The sequence below is a fragment of the Notamacropus eugenii genome, chromosome 1 (genome assembly GCF_028372415.1).
Source record: "Notamacropus eugenii isolate mMacEug1 chromosome 1, mMacEug1.pri_v2, whole genome shotgun sequence".
In the NCBI taxonomy this organism is placed as follows: Eukaryota; Metazoa; Chordata; class Mammalia; order Diprotodontia; family Macropodidae; genus Notamacropus; species Notamacropus eugenii.
Genome location: NC_092872.1, coordinates 153,517,262 through 153,536,823, shown reverse-complemented (window position 1 = coordinate 153,536,823; position 19,562 = coordinate 153,517,262). Strand labels below are relative to the sequence as shown.

The window sequence follows — 19,562 nt, the reverse complement described above, 5'->3', positions numbered from 1 at the left end:
TGAGGTATGATGACAGTTTTATCTACCCAAATTCATTTAAATTAAACTATTTTGGCTACTATCCTTTGAATAGGATACTGTAGATTTTTTTTCTTTACCCCTTATAAGGAGAAAAAATCTTGCCAAAATAGTAAGCTGACATATATAGCACATTGGGTTTTTATAAATATTATATATATATAACCTTATATATAAAAATACTATATACATATATATATATATAAAACCTTATTTGATCTTCACAGTGAAGTAGCTGTTATACCCATTTTACAGATAAGGTAACTGAGACGCAAATGAATTAAATGATTTCCTGAGGTTCACCCAACTAGCATCTGAGACAGGATCTGAAACCAGGTCTTTCTGCCTCCAAGCATAATATTCTGTGCACTGCATCACATGGTCTTTCTTGTACAAGCAGGAAAACGATGATATCGTTGTTTTGAAGCAGTAATAAAAGTTGCCCCAGTGATTTTACCTTTCTTCTCTTAATTGCAGGTTACTTGAAATTGATATATCCAGCAACAAGTTGTCACATCTTCCTCCCGGATTTTTACACCTCTCAAAACTTCAAAAGCTGACAGCTACAAAAAATTATTTAGAAAAATTATTTGAAGAAGAAAATGGTAGGTTGATATTTGGTAATCTGATGGATTTTTTTTTTCCTTCTGAAAAAGAGTTTGTATCCAATAGCAAGGTTAGTCAGTCAACAAGCCCTGTTAAGAACTTGGCATGTGCCAGGGACCTTTGCTAAGTGCTGGTGTTATAAATAAAGGTAAAAACAATCCTTGACCTCAAAGAGCTCACATTCTACTGGAAGAGGCAGCGGGCAAACAACTAGGTAGATATAAGGTAGAAATATAGTGAATGGAAAGCAAAATGAAAGTGGAGGAGACCCAGAAAGGTCTTGTGCAGAAAGTAGGAATGGAGCTGATTTTTGAAGGTGGCCAAGGAAGTAAGCATGGGGGAAGTCATGGTCAGAAGATGTGTTTGAGGAACAGCAGAAAGCCAGTGTAGGTGACTTGTAGAATATAAGACTAAAGTACAGGAAGACACAGAAGGTAGGACAGGACTAAGAGCACTAAATGACAAACAGTATTTTATATTTGATCCTGGAGGTAAGTTGAGAGCCATTGGAGTTTGATGAGTTGGAAGATGACATGGTCAGGACTGTGCTTTAAGAAGATCACTTTGGTAGCTGAGTGGAGGATGGATTGGAGTGGGGGGAGACTTGGGGCAGGGAGATCAGTTAGCTAGAAGATGGTTGCAGTAGGGCAGTGATGAAGGTCTGCTCCAGGGTGGTGGCTATATGAATGGAGAGAAGGGGACACATGTTGAAAAGGCAAAAACAAGATGAATAGATGACAGACAGATTCAATATGTGAAGTGAATTGGGGTTGCAGAGTAGAGGATGTGACACTGAGTTTGTGAGCCTGGGAGAAAGGTGGTTGCTTCAAGAGTATCAGGAACGTTGGAAGGAGGGGATGATTTGTGGGGAAATATAATAAGTTCTGTTTTGGACATGATGAGTTTGAAATGATCATGGCACATCCAATTTAAGATATCCTAAAGGTAGTTGGTGATACAGGACTGGAGCTCAGGAGAAAGAGGATATATCCAGGATGTCAGGAGAAAGATGGATATATGCATCTGAAAATCATCTGCGTAAAGATGGTATTTGATTTCATGGGAACTAATAAGGTCATTCTTTTAGCAACTAATTGGATTGGATTAAGGAAGCTACAGGAGCTTGACCTGTCTGACAATAAATTGACAGAACTACCTGCAGTATTCCTTCACTCGTTCAAATCACTAAATTTCCTGAATGTCTCCAGAAATAAGCTGAAGATTTTTCCTGATCCTTGGGCCTGCCCCTTGGTAAGTATAGAATCTGAAGCTAAAATAAATATTTATGATAATTTCAACTTAAGAAGAGAAGTTTACATCTAAGAGAAATGTTGGAGATTTCTTAGTGTTGGGAATAGGAAGGTAAAAAGAGATACACAAAGATCTAGAGAGAAAAATTCATCAACAAGTATTTATTAAGTGCCTACTATATGCCAGGCCATGGGCTAAGAAAAAAAGAAGACTAGAAAAAAATCTCTGCCCTCCAGGAGCTTGATTTCTCTCATTGGTTCTATGTAGAATAAATACAAAATAGTTAGGAGGAGAACACTTAACAGCTGGGGGATCAGGAAAGCCTTCTTATAGAGGGTGGTTCCTGAGCTGAGTCTTAAAGGAAGTAAGAATTCCGATGTAAGCTAGTGAAGGCTTCTGAATACAGTGAGCGCTCAATAAGGAGAATAATAAATGAGGAAAAACTTGAGGTTTGGTCTTTTTAGCTAAGCACTGGTTCATACTTATGAAGTAACAGTTTTGTTAGTGTAAGTATGGAAAATGAAAATTCCAACACTTTGAAACTACCTTGGACAACAGTATTCTCTGTCTTAGAGAGCTTCATATCTCTGTCTTTCCTTGAATGTTTAGAAATGTTGTAAAGCTGCCAAAAATCTGCTTGAGTATCTGCCAGACAAATTCGCTGTTTTTTGGAAAAATCACCTTAAAGAAGTGGATTTTTCAGAAAATGCACTCAAAGATGTTTCTGTGGGACTCTTCCAGCTTGATGTAAGTCTAAAAGCTTGTAGTTTCTAATCTTCAGTTTTTACAACATACTTGGAATTGAAGCATAATGCCAGCTTATTGCAAAGAATGCCTCTTGACAGTTTCTTATTTTTTTGTGTCTGTAGCTATTTCAAATAATTTTAGGAGTGGGAGTTTTGTTATTTTTTCTAACTGGAAGGTTAGAAAAGGTTAGACTGGATAGTTTTACAACCATAGGAGATGTGTCAGAAGAGTAAATGCTTCCTGTGCTGACCAAGGAGAAGAAATTATTTCCTTTTTACTGTAGAAGCAGTGTGGGATGGTAGAGGAGCTCTGAATTGGGAGACAAAGGAACTAGGTTCTAAGAATTCCACCTCTGCTACTTGTGTACATCACTTGGGCAAACTGGTTTGCTCATCAGTAAAATGATGGGGCTGGACTCCAGACCTCTGCCTCAGTTCCCTGCCTTCTCCAGGCCACATTTCATACTACCACCAAAGTGTTCATTCTAAAGCATAGCTCTGACTACAGCACCTTGCTGCTGGGTAACCTCCAGTGGCCCCCTGTTACCTCTAAGACTAAACACAGACTCCTCTATTTGATAAGTCCCTTCACAGCCTGGTTTAACCCACCTTTCTATCCCTTTTATATCCATCAGTCCTCTTCACACATTGTTCAACCAAACTGGCCTTCTTTCTGTTCCTCACAGACAGCAAGCACTCCGCTCTCCGTTCCTTTGCATGAACCATCTCTCACATATAGAATGTATTCTCTCTTTATGACTGCTGGTTAGCATCCCTGATTTATTTCTAAGCTCAGTTCAAATGTCATCTCCTACATGAGGCCTTTCCTGGTATCCTTCCAGAGTATCTTCCAATATCTTCTCCTACAAATGTATCTATCTATCTATCCATCTGTCTATCTATCTATCTATCTATCTATCTATCTATCTATCTGTCTGTCTGTCAGTCTATCTGTCTTTCTGCCTGTTTGTCTGTCTCTGTTTATGTCTCTGCCTGTCTATCTATCTGTCCATCTGTTTCTCTATCTTTTTGTCTATCACCTATCTACATACTCATGTACATGTAAGTGTACACACACATATTAACTCCTACATGTGTGTGCACAATGTGATTATATATGTACATTATATGTCATATTCACATATATATGATGTGTACATATGTATATAAATATATGTATAAAATATATTTTATACATTAACATATATTTTATATGTCTATATTTGTAACATGTTTATATAAATGCATATATTTATATATAAAAATCACATCGTACACATAGGTGTGAATATGAATATACAAACATATAGATACATATGTATGTAATATATATGTTTATAAAAATAAAAACTTAGATGTGTACATATTATCATCATCTTCCCTCTCCTTCCGTCTCCTCACGCATGTCATGTAAATCCCTTGAAGTCAGAGGCTGTTTCCTCATCTTTTTTTTTTTGATTAACAAACTTTATTTCACCAAGAGAAGGTGGAAGCTAGTCCCAAACCAAGCCCAGTAGTACCCACGCTGGAGAGAATACAAGATTCCTCATCCCACAAAAAAAAAAAAAAGCAGAGGGCTCTTCATGGTAAAACAGCTACCATCCCAAATTGTGAACCAAATCTCAGGTGCCCCCTCCTCAGACAGCAAACCCCCTTTGTTTTTTGGAATAGGAAGAGATGAAGGTAAATGAGAGGAGGGGAGAGCAAGGGGGACTAAATGAGAAGGGGCCCAAACTTGCAGCCATCATATCTAGGTACTTTTCCCCTACCCCCAACACCCAATTGCTGGGGCTACCCTCTAGATTTAGGGTAAGGCAAGCATGGGGTGGAGGGAGAAGGTTCAGTGGTCAAAGTTGGTCAGAGTTCATTTACAAGCTGAGCAAAAATGAAAGCCCAAAGCAGTTGAGTCAGTAGTGGGGTCTATGAAGCCTGAAGAAGACACAGGCCCCAATACCAAGGAAGTGAGGTTTGGACGAGGCAGGGAGCATTCTTGTGTTCCCCCCTTTCCAACGTGATCCAGAGAGAAGCAGCTGCTTGTGATAGGGAGGAATGGAAGGAGGAATAGGATGGAAAGGGGAAGGAAACCAACCCCTCGAACCTCTTTCTTGTCTGTGGGCCTGTCCACTGCAGCCTGGAGGCGAGTTTGCCCTTCTAGTAGACAGTAGTATTCTTTGGGCAGCCCTTTGACTGCTCAAGCATGGCCAGAGCCTCATTTTCTGCTCTTTCCAGGCTGCACTTGCTGATGGCCAGTTCCTCCATGAGTTTCTTAAGTTCAGTCTTTAGGTTTTTGTTCTCTGCTAGCACACCATCATTCAGGTCCAATTTACTGCTGTTGGTGCCAGTTTTCTCCTTCAGCTTGCCATTTTCTTCTATGTATTTCTTGGCGGCTTTGCCAGCACCCTCAGCCTGTTTTATAAAGGTTTCATTGGAGGCCAACAGTGTGACCTGCTGGGAGAAAAGGGTCACCAGGCGTCTGAACAGGAAAGGCAGCAGCAGAGAGAAGCCAGCGATGTGGAGGTTCCTCTGGGCTCGAAACAACTTCATGTGGAAGTGTTCCACAGCCCCAGGGTTATTCTAGAGGTTCACCTTCTCTGTCACATCACCATACTTCACAGCATCAGTGAGAAGCACACCACAAAGAAGGTGTTGCCATAACTCACCACCAGTTGCACCAGGTGGGACTTAAAGATCTTCTGCCATCTTTTGGGAGAAATGAATTTTCACACGCAAAATTTTCACACACACAAAAGCACAGCTTTGCTGCATAGAGGACCATAGCAACCATGTCCTTAGCCACTAGCTCATTTTGACCTGCTCGCCTCTACACCACAGCCCCAGTATCTGTTTCCTCATCTTTTTATCTGGGGCATTTAATGCAGTGCTTAGAATATGGAATGCACTTAGCGCTTGTTGATTGAGCAGTGCTAGAGATTACATCTAAGGTCCTTCTAGCACGAAAAAATTAACAAAGTTTTGAAAAAGCACAGAGTAAAAGAGTAAAGATAGAGAAAGCAAATATAGATGTCAGTCCCAGTGCTAGCCTCAGCATAAGGGAAGTCAGCTATCTACATGATGTGGTTCAGGGGATGCTAAGAAGGTTCAGCTCCCCTGCACACACACCCCCTACCCCTGTCTCTTAGTGCTTTATTTCCTATGCTTTCTCTCTTCAGCTGCTCTCTAATGTTCTTCGGTCCTATGTTCTGTTCTTGCTGTCCCTGAGAAAGCCCATCCCTGTGATGGGAATAATTCAGTCTTCCTTTGTATCTCGACTTGAGAGGAATTACCCCCATCATTCCAGGTTCTCTGGCCACCGTTGTGTTTGAAGAGGCTGTTAACAGTGTTCCTCTCTGATCACCAGATGGCATGCCTAGAGCACGCTGTTCTCCCAGGCTTGGAAAAGGACATGTAGCACCTAGTTAGTGCCCATGTTTTCATAGAGAAGAGTGGGTCATAGCTCTATGGTTCTGGATTGCTGAAATTTTCACCAAGCCACTTAGCTGGGGATGTGAAAGTAGAAAGTCTACTTGTCCTTATTTTAACCCCAGTATCAAATTTTGCTGTTTCCTCTTTTGAGAGTGTGCTTCATTTTTAGGAGATTCTTTCTGTCCTATATTTTGATACAGTATCTTGGGACTAGGGGCAAAGCAATAACATGCCACAACAATGATAATTAATTAAAATCCTGATAACAGCTTATGTTTGGATAGCCCTTTGTAGTCTCAAAGTAGCTTCCATAAATTAGCTCTTTTAATCCTCACAGTCACCCAGTGAGTAAGATAGTATCACTTGAATTTTTTGTTTGTTTTGTTACATTTTACAGACGTAGAAACTGAAGTTGAGACTACTGAGGCTGTGACTCAACCAAAGTGGCACAGCTAAAAAATAGTGGAACCTTGGTTCCATGAAAGGAAAGTTTTGGAGTAAAAAAAAACAACTTGGATTTAAAAATCTCAGGTCGGCTATTTTCTAAGTGTGTGACATTGGGGAAGTCATGTCAGTTCCCTAACGTTTCAGTTTCTTCTCTTGTAAAAGGAGGTTGAACTAAATGGCCCATACAGTCTCCTCGAGCTCTAAGAAAAACCCAATAATTCAATGTTCCTCTTATTCAAACTCAAATATTCTGACACTCCTACTCCCAACGTCATGCTGTGCTCTCTCTCCTGTTCAGTGTTTCTACTAGCATCACTTGATCAAAATATTAATTTCATTTTCTTAGAGGAAATCTCTAGTCAGATGTGTGTGTGGGGGTGTGGGTGTATTTTTGTTTTTAAAGAAGGATCACTAAATTCAAATTTTAAGATTTCTTTATTTTGGTGATTGTCCTTAAACAAGTCTAACTTAACTATTTTTGTGGAAGTCATCTAAAATAGATCACAGAGCCAGGACTGAAGGCTAAATTGGATGATATACTTTTATTTTATATCCTGAAAGAAAAAAATTCATATTTATGAAATATGATCTTGTACAGCATAGGTTCCTAAAATTGACCTTAGAAATAATTTTATGATAGTAAACAGCACTTATCTATAACCTTTGTTAAAAACAAAACATGAAAGAGATATGGGTTAGGTAGCCAAGTGACAGAAGGTATTCCTTTCCCTTCTCTGGCCTCTACCTTTGGAATGTTGAAGTTATTGGCCAGGACCAGCCACACCTTTTTTCCTTCCCAGTCACTGGCCCTGACTCCATCCCTTCAGAATTCAGAATTCTCTGCCCATAGGAGGTGAGGGAGACATGAGTGAGGCCACGTATTCTAACAGCCTCGCCTTGTCCCAAATAGCAAAAATGACACTGGCTTTTTTTAGCCCTGGGGCAGAAAGAAAACCAAGGTCCAATATAGTTTTACTTTTTTTTTTCAACACTGTTCTATTTATAGTTTCCCATTTCAACTGTTGCCTTTTCATCATAGAGAGGAACATAAGATGTCAGTAGGCAATTTTGTAATATTGGAGGGATAGGGAGTAGTACTCCATGGCGGGTCACTTCCATCTCTTAAATCCTGTGATCTTATGACCAGGGTAGAAACATAGTGTGGTGTAGTAAAGACAGATGGAACTTGAATTAAGGGACCTGAGTTTAGAAAGGAGTTTCAGGATGGGATCTGAACATGTAAATATACTTGTCTGTACATACACACACACACACACACACACACACACACACACACACACACACACTTTCAACTAAACAACTTCCTTGACTCACACTTCATTAATTTCTTAGTTCAAGTTGTTTCTCTTATTTTTGTATATGTGTTTGATGGTCTCTGAGCCTTGCCTTTCTCTTTCAGAATTTGGTGTCCTTGAAATTATTAGGGAACCAACTAATCAGCCTTCCCTCTCAAGATAAATGGACCTGCAAGCAACTTAAATATCTGGATCTTTCTAAAAATCAGCTTGGAAAGTAAGCAGCTGTATTATAGTCAACTTGCAACATGGGGTATTCTGAGTCTTGGTGCAATTTTTAGCTGTAATAGCTTAAGCTTTGAGGATGCTCAAGTTAGTCACTAAGATCTTTCTCCCTATTCTATCAGGAGCATTAGTCCTAAATTTAACTGTAATGAAAACTAACAAAATAGAACACCATTCTTTTCATGCCTCTTAGTCTCCCCCTTCTGATTATTTATTTCTAATTTCAACCTGAATTGTGACTCAGCTTTGCATCTTATAATTTAAGTCACAAATAAGAGAGCAGAGAGGATAGACAAAACAAAATCCAAAACCTTTCTAATAAAATGTAAGTGGTATTAATCAGATGCAGCAAATACGGCCTTCTGGAAATAAAAAGTCTCATCTATTTATTTCCAGGGTGCCATTTATCTAGCTCCTGGGCATAGCCTATACATAATTAGATAATGGATTTCTCAAAAGGCTAACCATAGTAAGCAGTCTAAAAATGTAATTTCTGTCTGTGCAGATGTCATTTGATGCAAAGGAAATGTTGCTTGTGCATTATCTGAAAAAAAATTGAAAACAGAAACTAAAGCAAAGAGCATCTTTTTAAAAAAAATCAAAATAAACTATCAAATATAAATTTGGTCAACTATTCAAAATTTGTGCTGCAATTTCCCTTTGAAATAGTAATGTTGGTAAATATCAAAGTTTGCCCCTGCTTTTAGCATAGATTCCAAGAGACAAAGTGAATTTTTGTTTGTTTTCTGGTCAGATGGTTTAGCATTGTATAGAGACACCACCTATACATGTAAACCAAGCTGGCCATGCCTTTTTCATTTACCTTTCCCCCACAGAAATGAAGATGGACTGAAAACAAAGCGGATTTCCTTCTTCAATACCAAGAGCAGACAGCGTTCATGTACAGAGACAGGTATATTTGCATGTTCAGTTCCCATCCTGAAATACAAACTAGAACAGCATGTTGGGTGCCAGGCACTGTATGTATATATGGAATTTTCCCAGGTAGGGGAATTTATTGCCTGCACTGCCTGAAAATGCCATTAACATGTAGTGTCGTATTGGCATGATGCATCTTGACATAGGCTGTTTTTTACATGATTCCTGATGTGGCACTTCTCAACAAATCAGTCCACAGTGGTAGCAGTATCAGATAAGCCAGTCCTGCTTTGTCCCCAGTGCTTTCTTCTTTGTGAAAATGCAACCCAGTGATATCACCATGATCCCCATTACTATCTCCCAAAGTAGATGTTGCCAGGCCCACATAATACAAACCACATAATACAGATTGCCTTCATTAAACTCCGTTTGAGAAGGAAATATGGATTTTCCTGAAAATCTATCAGATCTAAATATACAGTTTTCAGTGGTTTTCCACAGCAGTTAATAAAGAAAGATAGATGACTGAAATAAATTACTAGAAAATTTTGGGGGACCAATGTTACCTTTAAACTCACCAACATCCCATTTTGTTCTAAAAGCTGAAGCACTTATAAGTGAGCTGATCTCAAAAGTGTACCCTTTGGTATCCTGTTCTTCAATAACTAACCAACACTTAAGTCCTTTTGAAGGCAAGACAACTTTCTGGCTAGACTTGAAAGATCTGTTTTGTTTAGCTTTGAATAACTTATAGTGAAGATGGTCTGAATTAGTGTAAATAAAATTCAACAGAGACCAAAGAGCATTTGAAGGGAATTGAACTAGATCATTAATCTGGGATCTGTGAAGTTTTTCAAAATATTTGGATAATTATTTCAATATAATTGGTTTTCTTTATAGTCTTGTATATTTTATTTTATTCACTAAAAAAAATTATAGTGAGAAGGAAGGCAATAGTCTTTACTAGATATCTAGAAGGGTCTATAACACAAATAAAGATTACGAACCCCCGACTATAACTGATCTATAAGGTCACTTGTAATAAGTTATTAGCAGAATGATTCTTGGGTGCAGCTCTCCTGAGGAACATGTAGTCCCACAGTTGAAGGGGAAAAAGAAGACCAATAGAAGGTTATTAATGTTTCCTTCATGGTAGGTGAAGGCCACATCCTATTTGAGCTAAACTAACCTTCCAGTCACAACTCAGAGGGCCATCAGCTAAACTCCAATGACTGTGTAGATTGACAGAAAGGAAAAGGACAATGCCTTATGTATCTTCCATCTGCCTCAACCAGGGCAACTGCAAACCTGACTAGGAGATGGGTGATATTTTCCAGAAACCAGCTTTGAGTGGATTTAAGAGTGAACCCAAAAATCCATGACAGTGGCACCTGGGAGAAAATATAGGGAAGTTCCAGAAATCTTTACGGAAAAGCTCATCATGTGATGATTTTGTAATTTTGTGGTATATGGTAGAAATACAAGTAAAAGACATGGTGGTTGGTTGTCTTTTGTTTGAATTGACCATTTCTGTCTATTTCCCTTTAACATTTTAGGGAGTAATTACTATATTTGATGAAATTTATATTTGAAACTATCATATTCACTGATAGTCACAATCATTGTCCAGAACTAGAATTAATCTCAGAAACCACCAAGCCCAACCCCCTCATTTTAGAGCTGAGGAAACTGAGGCCTAGAAAGGTTACATGATTTGTCTGTATTCATAAAGGTTGTAAGCATCAAAAGGAAGTTTGGATCCCAGGGCCTTTGACTTTGGAGCTAGTGTTTTTTCCAGTGTACCATTCATTATCAGATGACGGTGAAAGGGTGTTTACAATTTGCAAAGTTAAGAAATATTTTATGGTAAAGATATTTGTGGTGTTTAGAAGTCAAATCATGAAGTAGTATCATCATATTCATTCATGGGAGAAAGCTGGGGTTCTTAACTTTTTTTGAGTGATGGACACCTTTGTCAGTCTATGAACGGCCTTTGAACTCTTTCTCAGAAAAATATTTTTTAATGTACAGATAAGATAAATAGGATTACAAAGGAATTTGTAGAGGAATGTTGAAATATAGTTATTAAAAAATGTTCATAGAACCCAGATTAAGACCCTGTGGTATAGAGGACTTGGCCCCCATGGATTTGAAATCACAAAACCTGTTTCCAGATGTGCTACTATATGTGTGACAATTGCAAATCACTTACCTTTTTGGGGTCTTAGTGTTCACCTTTGTGAAATGAGGGGTTTAAATTTGATGAACTCAGAGGCCCCTTCTGGCTCTAGATCCTGAAAGTGTCTAGTGTAGTGTCCATCCTTCGTTTTCCAAGAGGACCATTGACTCATGAGTGATGCCTTGACTTGCATGTGAATTGGATTTAAGTGAGGCAGTTGTGCTTCCTGAATCATCAAAATTCAGTGGTAAGACAAAAGTCAAGATGACTAAAGATGGCTTTGCATGCAGTGAATGTCCTTGGCATCTTTGATGTCTGATCAAGCCTAGGCACTTCACAGCACCCACTTCAGCTTCCTTCATGGCCATTGGAACAAATTATTCTCATTCCCCCATCCTCTGTGGGAAGTCTTCATGTACTTGGGGTAGACATCCTCCTAACTAAATTATGAGTTTGAGGCCTCAACCTGGTTTAGCCTATCTGCTGAGATGGATTTACCAGGGTGTGGCAGCTACACATGTAACAGAGTTGAGTGAGAAGTGGACAACCAAAGACAGATGAACAACCCTGAAAAGAACTCAGCAATCCTCCCACTTAAAGTGCTAATCCTCCCTGAACACCTCATACGTATTGAAGTGGGTAAACAGAATTTTTTCATTGATGTCCTTGTAGAGGTTATGAAGGTCTGATTGGTTACAAAAAAAAAAATACAATATATTTGGTCCGGCTCATCCAATGTTCATGGGTTAAATCTGGCCGTGAGCTGATAATACAGAAATCTTTCAGCATGTACCAGGAGCAATTCAGTAAGGAGGTATATGCCACCTTTACTCTTAAAAGCAGAATGTTAATAAACAGTGGAGCCTCCCCCAAAGGTCAGTCATGAGAAGCTTACAAGGAGGAAAAGGGAATATCTTTGTGGATAAGTAAACCAAATACAAATGAGATCAGTAAGAAGATCTGGAAAAATATCTAGACCAGGGTGGGGAACCTGAGGCCTCAAGCCCAGCCTTGTCAAAATCCAAACTTTACAGAATATTTCCCCTCAATAAAAGGATTTGTTCTGCAAAACTTGGACTCAGTCAAAAGGCCACACCAAAGGACCTAGAAGGTCACATGAGGCCTCTAGGCTGCAGGTTCCCCACCCCTGACCTAGACAGTAAACTGAGTCCAATACATATCTGTTTGTTTAAAGGAACAAAGGGAAAACATGGCCCAGTTTCCTTGGAAGAATTATTTGGAAGGTATGTAGATTGCTGATTTGAGGTTACAGCTGGCAACTGGGAGGCCTCTGGATTTAAATTATTTTTTTAAAAATTATTATTAAGTGACAGTATGATCAAGTGAATAGAGGATTTACTTTTGGGGTCAAGAAGACCTGGGGGTTGTCTTACTTCAGACATGTACTAGCTATGTGATCAAGTAATTTAGCCTCTCGATGCCCCCAGACAGCTCTCTCAAACTATAAGTAACTGATGAATTGCTGAATCAGCTGAAGGAGTTTTCTCACAAAAAGTTCCCTATGACTATGAAATCATAGGGCTGGCCAATTTTTTTTTTTTTTTTTTACTATGTGTAGGAAAATTTAGACTTACCAGTTGTGGGATAAAGAAGGCTACTGCCTAGAAAAGCTACTGCTTTGAGGTAGCTATCCTCCCAAACTATTTATCCTTGGATAAGGAATGATTTACCAAAGATAACTTGTGTGCAGATGGGTAATAAAATTCAGGGTAATTTTATGCACATACAAGTGGTCATATTTGTGTAGCAGGCTTGTCCAAAAATAATTTTGGATAGCTGTTTTTACGGTAAAATTCAAGCCAGCAGAGTCATAAATAACTTATGAATAAATAATTACAGTTCATAAATACCTTGAGCTGTATTCTACACAACAGACATTTTTGCACATTAGGATGGAAGATGTATGATGGGTGTAAGCTGATGTTTGCCATAGCAGCTTCTGACTGTATCAGTTGGTTTTTGAGATTTATTCTTTCAATACATATTCAACACTACAATGAAACTTTGAAGAAGAATCTAAAGGTTCTTTTCTGTAGAAAAAGCGAATTAATGCAGCTGACAAAGGAATTTCAACCCCTTTCCTCTGTTGTGGAAAGCACTCCCTGAGCATTTCCACATGGAACAAGGATCTTGTGCAAAAGCACCTTTAGCATTCTTCATTATTATAGAAGGGACTCCAAAGAAGAGTTTTATTCCAAATGCAACTTAACCTGAATTTCAAAGGAGTGAGTGAATTTTTGGTATTCCTTTATCTTCTCTCACAAAACATTCTCTGAGGCGAAGGTAGCACATTACTGCTGAGAGGAAAGTGTCTCTAAGGAGAAAAAGAGAATTGCTTCAACTTTTTAAAAAAAGAAAAGAAATACTGGCTTATCTTTAAGGGCCATGCTGAAAGGGACACAAGTAAGGGAGCTATACAGGCGTCTGTTTATCATGGGCTTATTGAGCTGAGAAAAATCTCAAGGAGTCCTTCCTTCTTTTCTTCCTTGGAAGAATAAAGGCAAATTCAGAAATTCTGCTGAAATTCAAGCCTGTGATTCTCATAAATCTGGGTTTAAGAATTGAGAATTGAGATCTTTGAGATATACACTACATTCCCTTCCTCTCCCATAATACTAGTTAAATGACCAAATGACATTTTATTTTATGGTGACCACACTACAATCCCAGTTGATGATGGGATGTTCAACATAGGGGATCCTACTATGGAAATCTCCTTCACCAAAACATATACAACCCCTCAGTGACTTAATAAATAAGACTTAGGGGGCCACCTGATGTACAGAGATACTAAGTGACTTTCATAGCTCATTACTGTTTACTAATTATTACTAATTACTGAGTTGGTAAATGTCAGAGGTGACATTTCTTGACTTTAACCTGAACATTTTACTTACTATGTCACAGTTGCCTTATAATTGATGGCATAAATCTTAATTAATAATAATTATTTTCATAATTAAGCATTAATTTTTTAACCCCTGACCTATAGGAAACTCTTGCTAAGGAAACTTCTACAAATGTGGATTATCACCTCTTCTGAAATTTAGATTCCCAGAGTTGTCTACAACACAGAGATTAAGTGATTTGCCCAGGGTCACATAACCACTGAGTGTCAGAGGCTAGACTTGAACCCAAGGATTCCTGACACTGAGGCCAGTTCTCTACCTCCTGAGACATGAGCTGGCCTTTTCTATGATGTCTTCATGGGGTAACATTTTCACACAATTTTATTTTAATTTTTAATAATCATTTCTGCCATTATCTTTTAGGTTCTGGGCTGGAATTTCCAGCTTTTCTTAGTGAATCCTTAGAAGTCCTGTGCCTGAATGATAATCAACTTGACATGGTCCCACAGTCTGTCTGCCTACTGAAAGGCTTATCAGAACTCTACTTAGGAAAGTAAGTACAAATTGGGGAAAGCTGTATGATGCCTACCCCATGATTTGCACATCCAGTGGTACTGCCTGAATCAGTAAACCTCCCCATTCTTGTGGTGCCTTGTGATTGCATAAATCAAAAATAAAAGCAGTTCTGTCACCTCGACTATCATGAGTTTTTAAAAATTAAGTGAGATTATTTGAAATGGTTTCATTTTTTGGAAAAGATATCATTTTATCAATTTTAGCCCTTCCTCCTCCATCTGAAGGTTTTATGAGGATTATTAGGCATTACATGGGAGTTTGTAAAATTCTTCACAGTTCAAAATATACTTGGCACTTTCAATTTACTGCATCTATATTTGGAGTGCAAAGAATTTTGCATTTTTTTTTTACTAATAATAGTCCTCAATACTTCCTTCAAACAGGAGAGAAAAGGCTAAAAATGCACAACCCTGTTATTTTTTTCCTCCTTAAAGAAGAAAAAGGAGCCAACATAATTTAAGTCTGATTAATAAAAATGCAAAATTTGTTCACTGTTAATAATCTTCCAATAGCACATTTCTGTAATCTTCCATGGTAGTAAAATTAGAGGAAAATGAAACTTTAAGGAACACAATTTTGAGACCCCAGCTTCCTAGAGGAAAGAATTTCCATCCTTCTTACTCTTTTTTTCCAAAGGAAAAGACTTTAAAATAAGCAGTGGAACACAAAAAAATAGAACAAAGATTCAGTGCTTATGATGGAAAAGGGAAACTTTAAATGGCATAGTAAGGCATAGTCTTTACCCAGTGGTCATTCCAGCATTGTGTGTGTATGTGCGTGTGTGTGTGTTTTCAGTAATCCAGGTCTCCGGGAGCTTCCTCCAGAACTCGGCCAGTTAGCTAATCTTTGGCAGTTGGATATAGAAGAACTAAATATCACCAACATTCCTGCAGAGATTCAGAAAGAAGGTAGGCATGCAACTTACCTGCTGCCCGTATTTTGACAAGATTACTTCAAGAAAAATGATTCCTCAATTTAATAATCAGCACAAAGCAATTGTACAATAGATATTCAATATACTTAGGACTCCATTGGAGCTCTGATCTCATCAATAGAAGTACTTCTCCAATTACGTATTCATCCATAGCTATACCTGTCCATTCTGGGTACCTTTTGTCTATATCCTCCTCTGGGTCCACTAACAGGAGTCCAACTATCATTCATGGGGTACCTTCCTCATTTTCAGATATTCAGTCATTGATGACAAACTCTGCTTTGGTTATTTATATAAATCATTCAAAAACTAAAGTGATGTAAGAAGTTTTTCTTCTGGATTTATAAACTAATATGACTTTAACTGTAAACACAAACTATATTAATCATACTTGAGAAAAAAATTTTACTTCTTTTTGTTTGTGACTCGTTGGAGATTTTCACTAATGCAGCTCATCAGTGTTGTCCCTTCTCTCTTACTCAACAGTAATGCTTCTTCTCAATGGGTATCATTTCCATATTTAAATTCAGTGAACATTTTCCTTGTGAAGTTTTATTTTTCTTTTTTTCCCCTACTCCGCAGTAGAATTGAAAAAGACTGTTTGGGTACCTGTGAACATGTTTATTTGTTAACCATCTGTTGTACTGATTTTCCCCCTTCTTATGATTTTTTTTTGTATAGGCCCCAAAACTATATTAGCTTACTTGAGAGCTCAACTTCGGAAAGCAGAAAAATGCAAGCTAATGAAAATGATTATCGTGGGTCCTCCACGACAGGGCAAGTCAACTCTCTTAGAGATTTTACAGACTGGGAAACCTCCTCAGATGATGCACAGTGATGCCACTATAAGGACCACTAAATGGGAGCTACAGAAACCACCTGCATTGAAAGCAAAGGTCAATGATGGTTAGAGTTAAAAGTTCATTTGGGCGGGAGGGAATTTCTCAGTTGATTCTTCTCCAACACAGCATTAAACATTGATTTAGACACTGCCAAAGGGTCTCTCTCCAGTGACACTTATTTCATGGTATACTTTAATTCAAATGGAATTGTTCCCAAAGCAAATAACTTTCTTAATGTCCCTTCACTATTTCTCATTATAGGTGAAGCTGAAATTTAGGCAATGAAATAGGCAAGTATCAGCCTGTGTTATCATTTTTCAGGTTCTTTTTAAAGCCTGACCTTGGGAATGAATGTTAGTCATCATATTCTCTATGCATTTTCTTTGTAATGAAGGTCAAAAGAGCTTTTCTCAATACTCAAAACTTTTATATGTATTATGTAGGCGTATGTGTATACATATGCATGTATATGTATATGTGTGTGTGAATGCATACAAACATATACATGTGTGTTTGCCACTATGAAGAGGAACTTGAGAAATTTTTATCTTGAGAATACTAGTGTAAGGAAGTTAGATTTATCTTCTAGAGCTCATAGAGAAGTAATGATAATGGTAACTGACGTTTGTGTAGTGCTTACTCTGTGCCAGGCGTTATGCTCAGCACTTTATAGTTAGCTCATTTGATCCTCACAACTCTGGGAGGTAGGTGCTGTTATTTTCCCCATTTTACAATTGAGACAAAGAGAGGTAAAGTGACTTGCCTATGGTCACACAGCTAGCAAGTGCCCGAGACTGGATTTGAACTCACATGTTCCTGACTCCAGGCTTGGCAGTGATATACCAGAAGTGAAAATACTTTCTTCATACATTGTCCTGGATAGTGTCACCCTTTGGTACTCACAGGGATCCCAAGGCACCATATAGCAATTTCATCGTGGAAAACTTTGAGTGTCTTGATGTACACATGATGTTGGAGTTTTCCAATAGTCATCTCCCCCAGAACATTCTCCAATGAATCATGCAGTGGCAGAAAGAAGCCTTCCTTTATGCCGAGTCCTTCACATAAAATTGCTTCACAGATTGAGGAAATCTAGTTCAAGCAATTAAGCATTTAGACTGGATTTAAGTTCTGACAAGGACACAGAGTCTAATCCTCACAAGAACAGAGTTCTGTCATTGAGGGTCAAAACATTTTTCCCCTGCTAATTAACACCGAGCCTGCCCCCCAGAGTAGCCAAGACATAAGCCTTAGCTAATTAGTATCTGAAAAGGACTTTGCAATTTTCTGATGAAAGGAAGTTGTTTTTTTCCTAATGTAACCACATTTTGGATTCAGTCATTAACAATTACTTAATGTCATTATTATTCCTTTAACTGTGATTAAGAATTATTGGTCTTGAGGGCCCATTACTGGGTTACTCTCATTTAGAGTTTTCCCTGCCCTTTTCTGTCACAAAAATGAAGCCTCCTCCCGTTTAATTAGAGGAAAAATCATGAATGCTTGAATAAACTGAACAGTTTGTTTCTTATAAAGCTGTGCTTGGCATTACATTGACCTTTGAAACATGGTGGCCCCTTAGTTGATTATATAAAGGTGGAGACTCAGGCCGTGTCTTTGCAAAGTAATAGGGAGGATTGTGAATAAGAGTCTCTCTACAATCAGGTGCCAGATACATAAACTTTGGCCTGTAAAACTCAAGCTGAAACTTCTCTATACAGTTCATTTCATGTGTGGAAACCCCAGTTGCCTAGTGTTCTTCTAGGCAGGCCAACATGCCAACTTGTGTCAGCAGAGGTTATAAGAATCCCCAGTAGGTGGTGTTCACTGGCCTGCAAAGTTTGGAAACCAGAGTCTCCTCGGATCTTGCTTCCCTGTGAGCTTAAACTTCAATGCTCAAAAGTGATCTCACCAATGGGATTTCCTCCAGCTGAATTTCTCAGAACCATTTTCGGCTGAGAACTAGATTTAACAATCCTCTCCAATCTGCCGTGGACCAAGATCAATATAAACTCCCACTGTCTCATTGAGGTTGCCAGTGTTGTACATAGCAAAGACGCTCCATCCTGGTGATGACTGGAATCTACTGCAAGCCCAACATTAAAAATGCAATCTCTCTCATCATCAGGATGAGTGGCCGGGCTTTTCCCCACCCACTGATTACTGATTTCTTAGAGAAACAAAGGGGGCATTGAAGTCTTGGGTAATAAGTTCACCACGGTCTCTTTGGGATTTACTGAAACAGTTTGTAAAAATGGCTTTTTGTTATTGTTGTTCAAGTAGGTTGATTCTGTGGAGTTCAATGTTTGGGATATTGGTGGCCCAGCCAGCATGTCCACAGTCAATCAGTGTTTCTTCACAGACAAAGCCTTGTATGTGGTTGTTTGGAACTTAGCCCTAGGAGAAGAGGCTGTCACAAACCTCCAGTTCTGGTTGTTAAATATTGAGGTAAGAAGCCACCACTATTTTCTTTCTTAGGAATCCAGAATATTATACCTATGTCCGTTTACTTCAAAGGCTATCTAGATGTGGGATGGTCTGAGTAGAAGACCTCAGAAATATAACTAATGCCTGCTGTTACTCATTTGGGGCTTTCGTGAATCCATTCAGTAAGGGGAAGGGAATAAACATTTATTAAGCACCTAATGTGTGCCAGTGTATGAACCATTTTACAGATATTAACTTATTTTATCCTCATACCAACCCTATGAGGCAAGTGCTATTATCATTCCCACTGTATAGTTGAGGAAATTGAGGCAAGCAGAAGTTAAGTGGCTTGCCCAGTGTCACACAGCTAGTTAAGTATCTGAGGCTGGATTTGAATTCAGGTCTTCCTGACTTCAGACCCAAAATTCTATCCACTTTGCCACCTAGCTGGACCTACCCAGGTGATGTAATTAATCTAAGGATATTATAATAGCAGACATTTATATGAGCTTTAAGGTTTGCAAACAAACATAAATTATCTCATGTGGCCCTTGTGGCAACCCTGTGAAGTAGATACACTACACATAGTTCCCATTTTACAGAGGAGGATAAAAAGGTTCATAGAGATTAAGTGACTTGCCTGTGGTTATAAAGCTAGTAATTTATCAAGAGACAGGATTTGAACCCAAGTCTGTTCCTGACTCCACACCCAAGGATCTTGCCTCTCCAGTGGGTACCTCTGTGAATCTCTCTGCCTGTCCACACACCATCTTGCCTGAGACTTATCATAAGCACTTCTTTGGGAAGGCTTCTGTTCATGTTA

The 19,562-nt window shown here is 38.6% G+C and overlaps 1 protein-coding gene and 1 pseudogene across 2 annotated transcripts in view; one reads left to right on the top strand and one right to left on the bottom strand.

The window, feature by feature from the left end:
* LRRK1 (leucine rich repeat kinase 1) overlaps positions 1–19,562 on the top strand; it is a 149,395-nt gene that overhangs the window by 77,445 nt on the left and 52,388 nt on the right. For both annotated transcript variants that reach the window (XM_072616925.1, XM_072616920.1), the window contains exons 8-16: positions 496–623; positions 1,712–1,875; positions 2,485–2,622; positions 7,912–8,024; positions 8,869–8,945; positions 14,384–14,513; positions 15,332–15,444; positions 16,152–16,366; positions 18,596–18,760. In XM_072616925.1, coding sequence (XP_072473026.1) covers positions 496–623; positions 1,712–1,875; positions 2,485–2,622; positions 7,912–8,024; positions 8,869–8,945; positions 14,384–14,513; positions 15,332–15,444; positions 16,152–16,366; positions 18,596–18,760 — 1,243 coding nt within the window. The remainder of the gene's footprint in view (positions 1–495; positions 624–1,711; positions 1,876–2,484; positions 2,623–7,911; positions 8,025–8,868; positions 8,946–14,383; positions 14,514–15,331; positions 15,445–16,151; positions 16,367–18,595; positions 18,761–19,562) is intronic.
* Positions 4,486–5,332, bottom strand: LOC140529132 (uncharacterized; annotated as a pseudogene).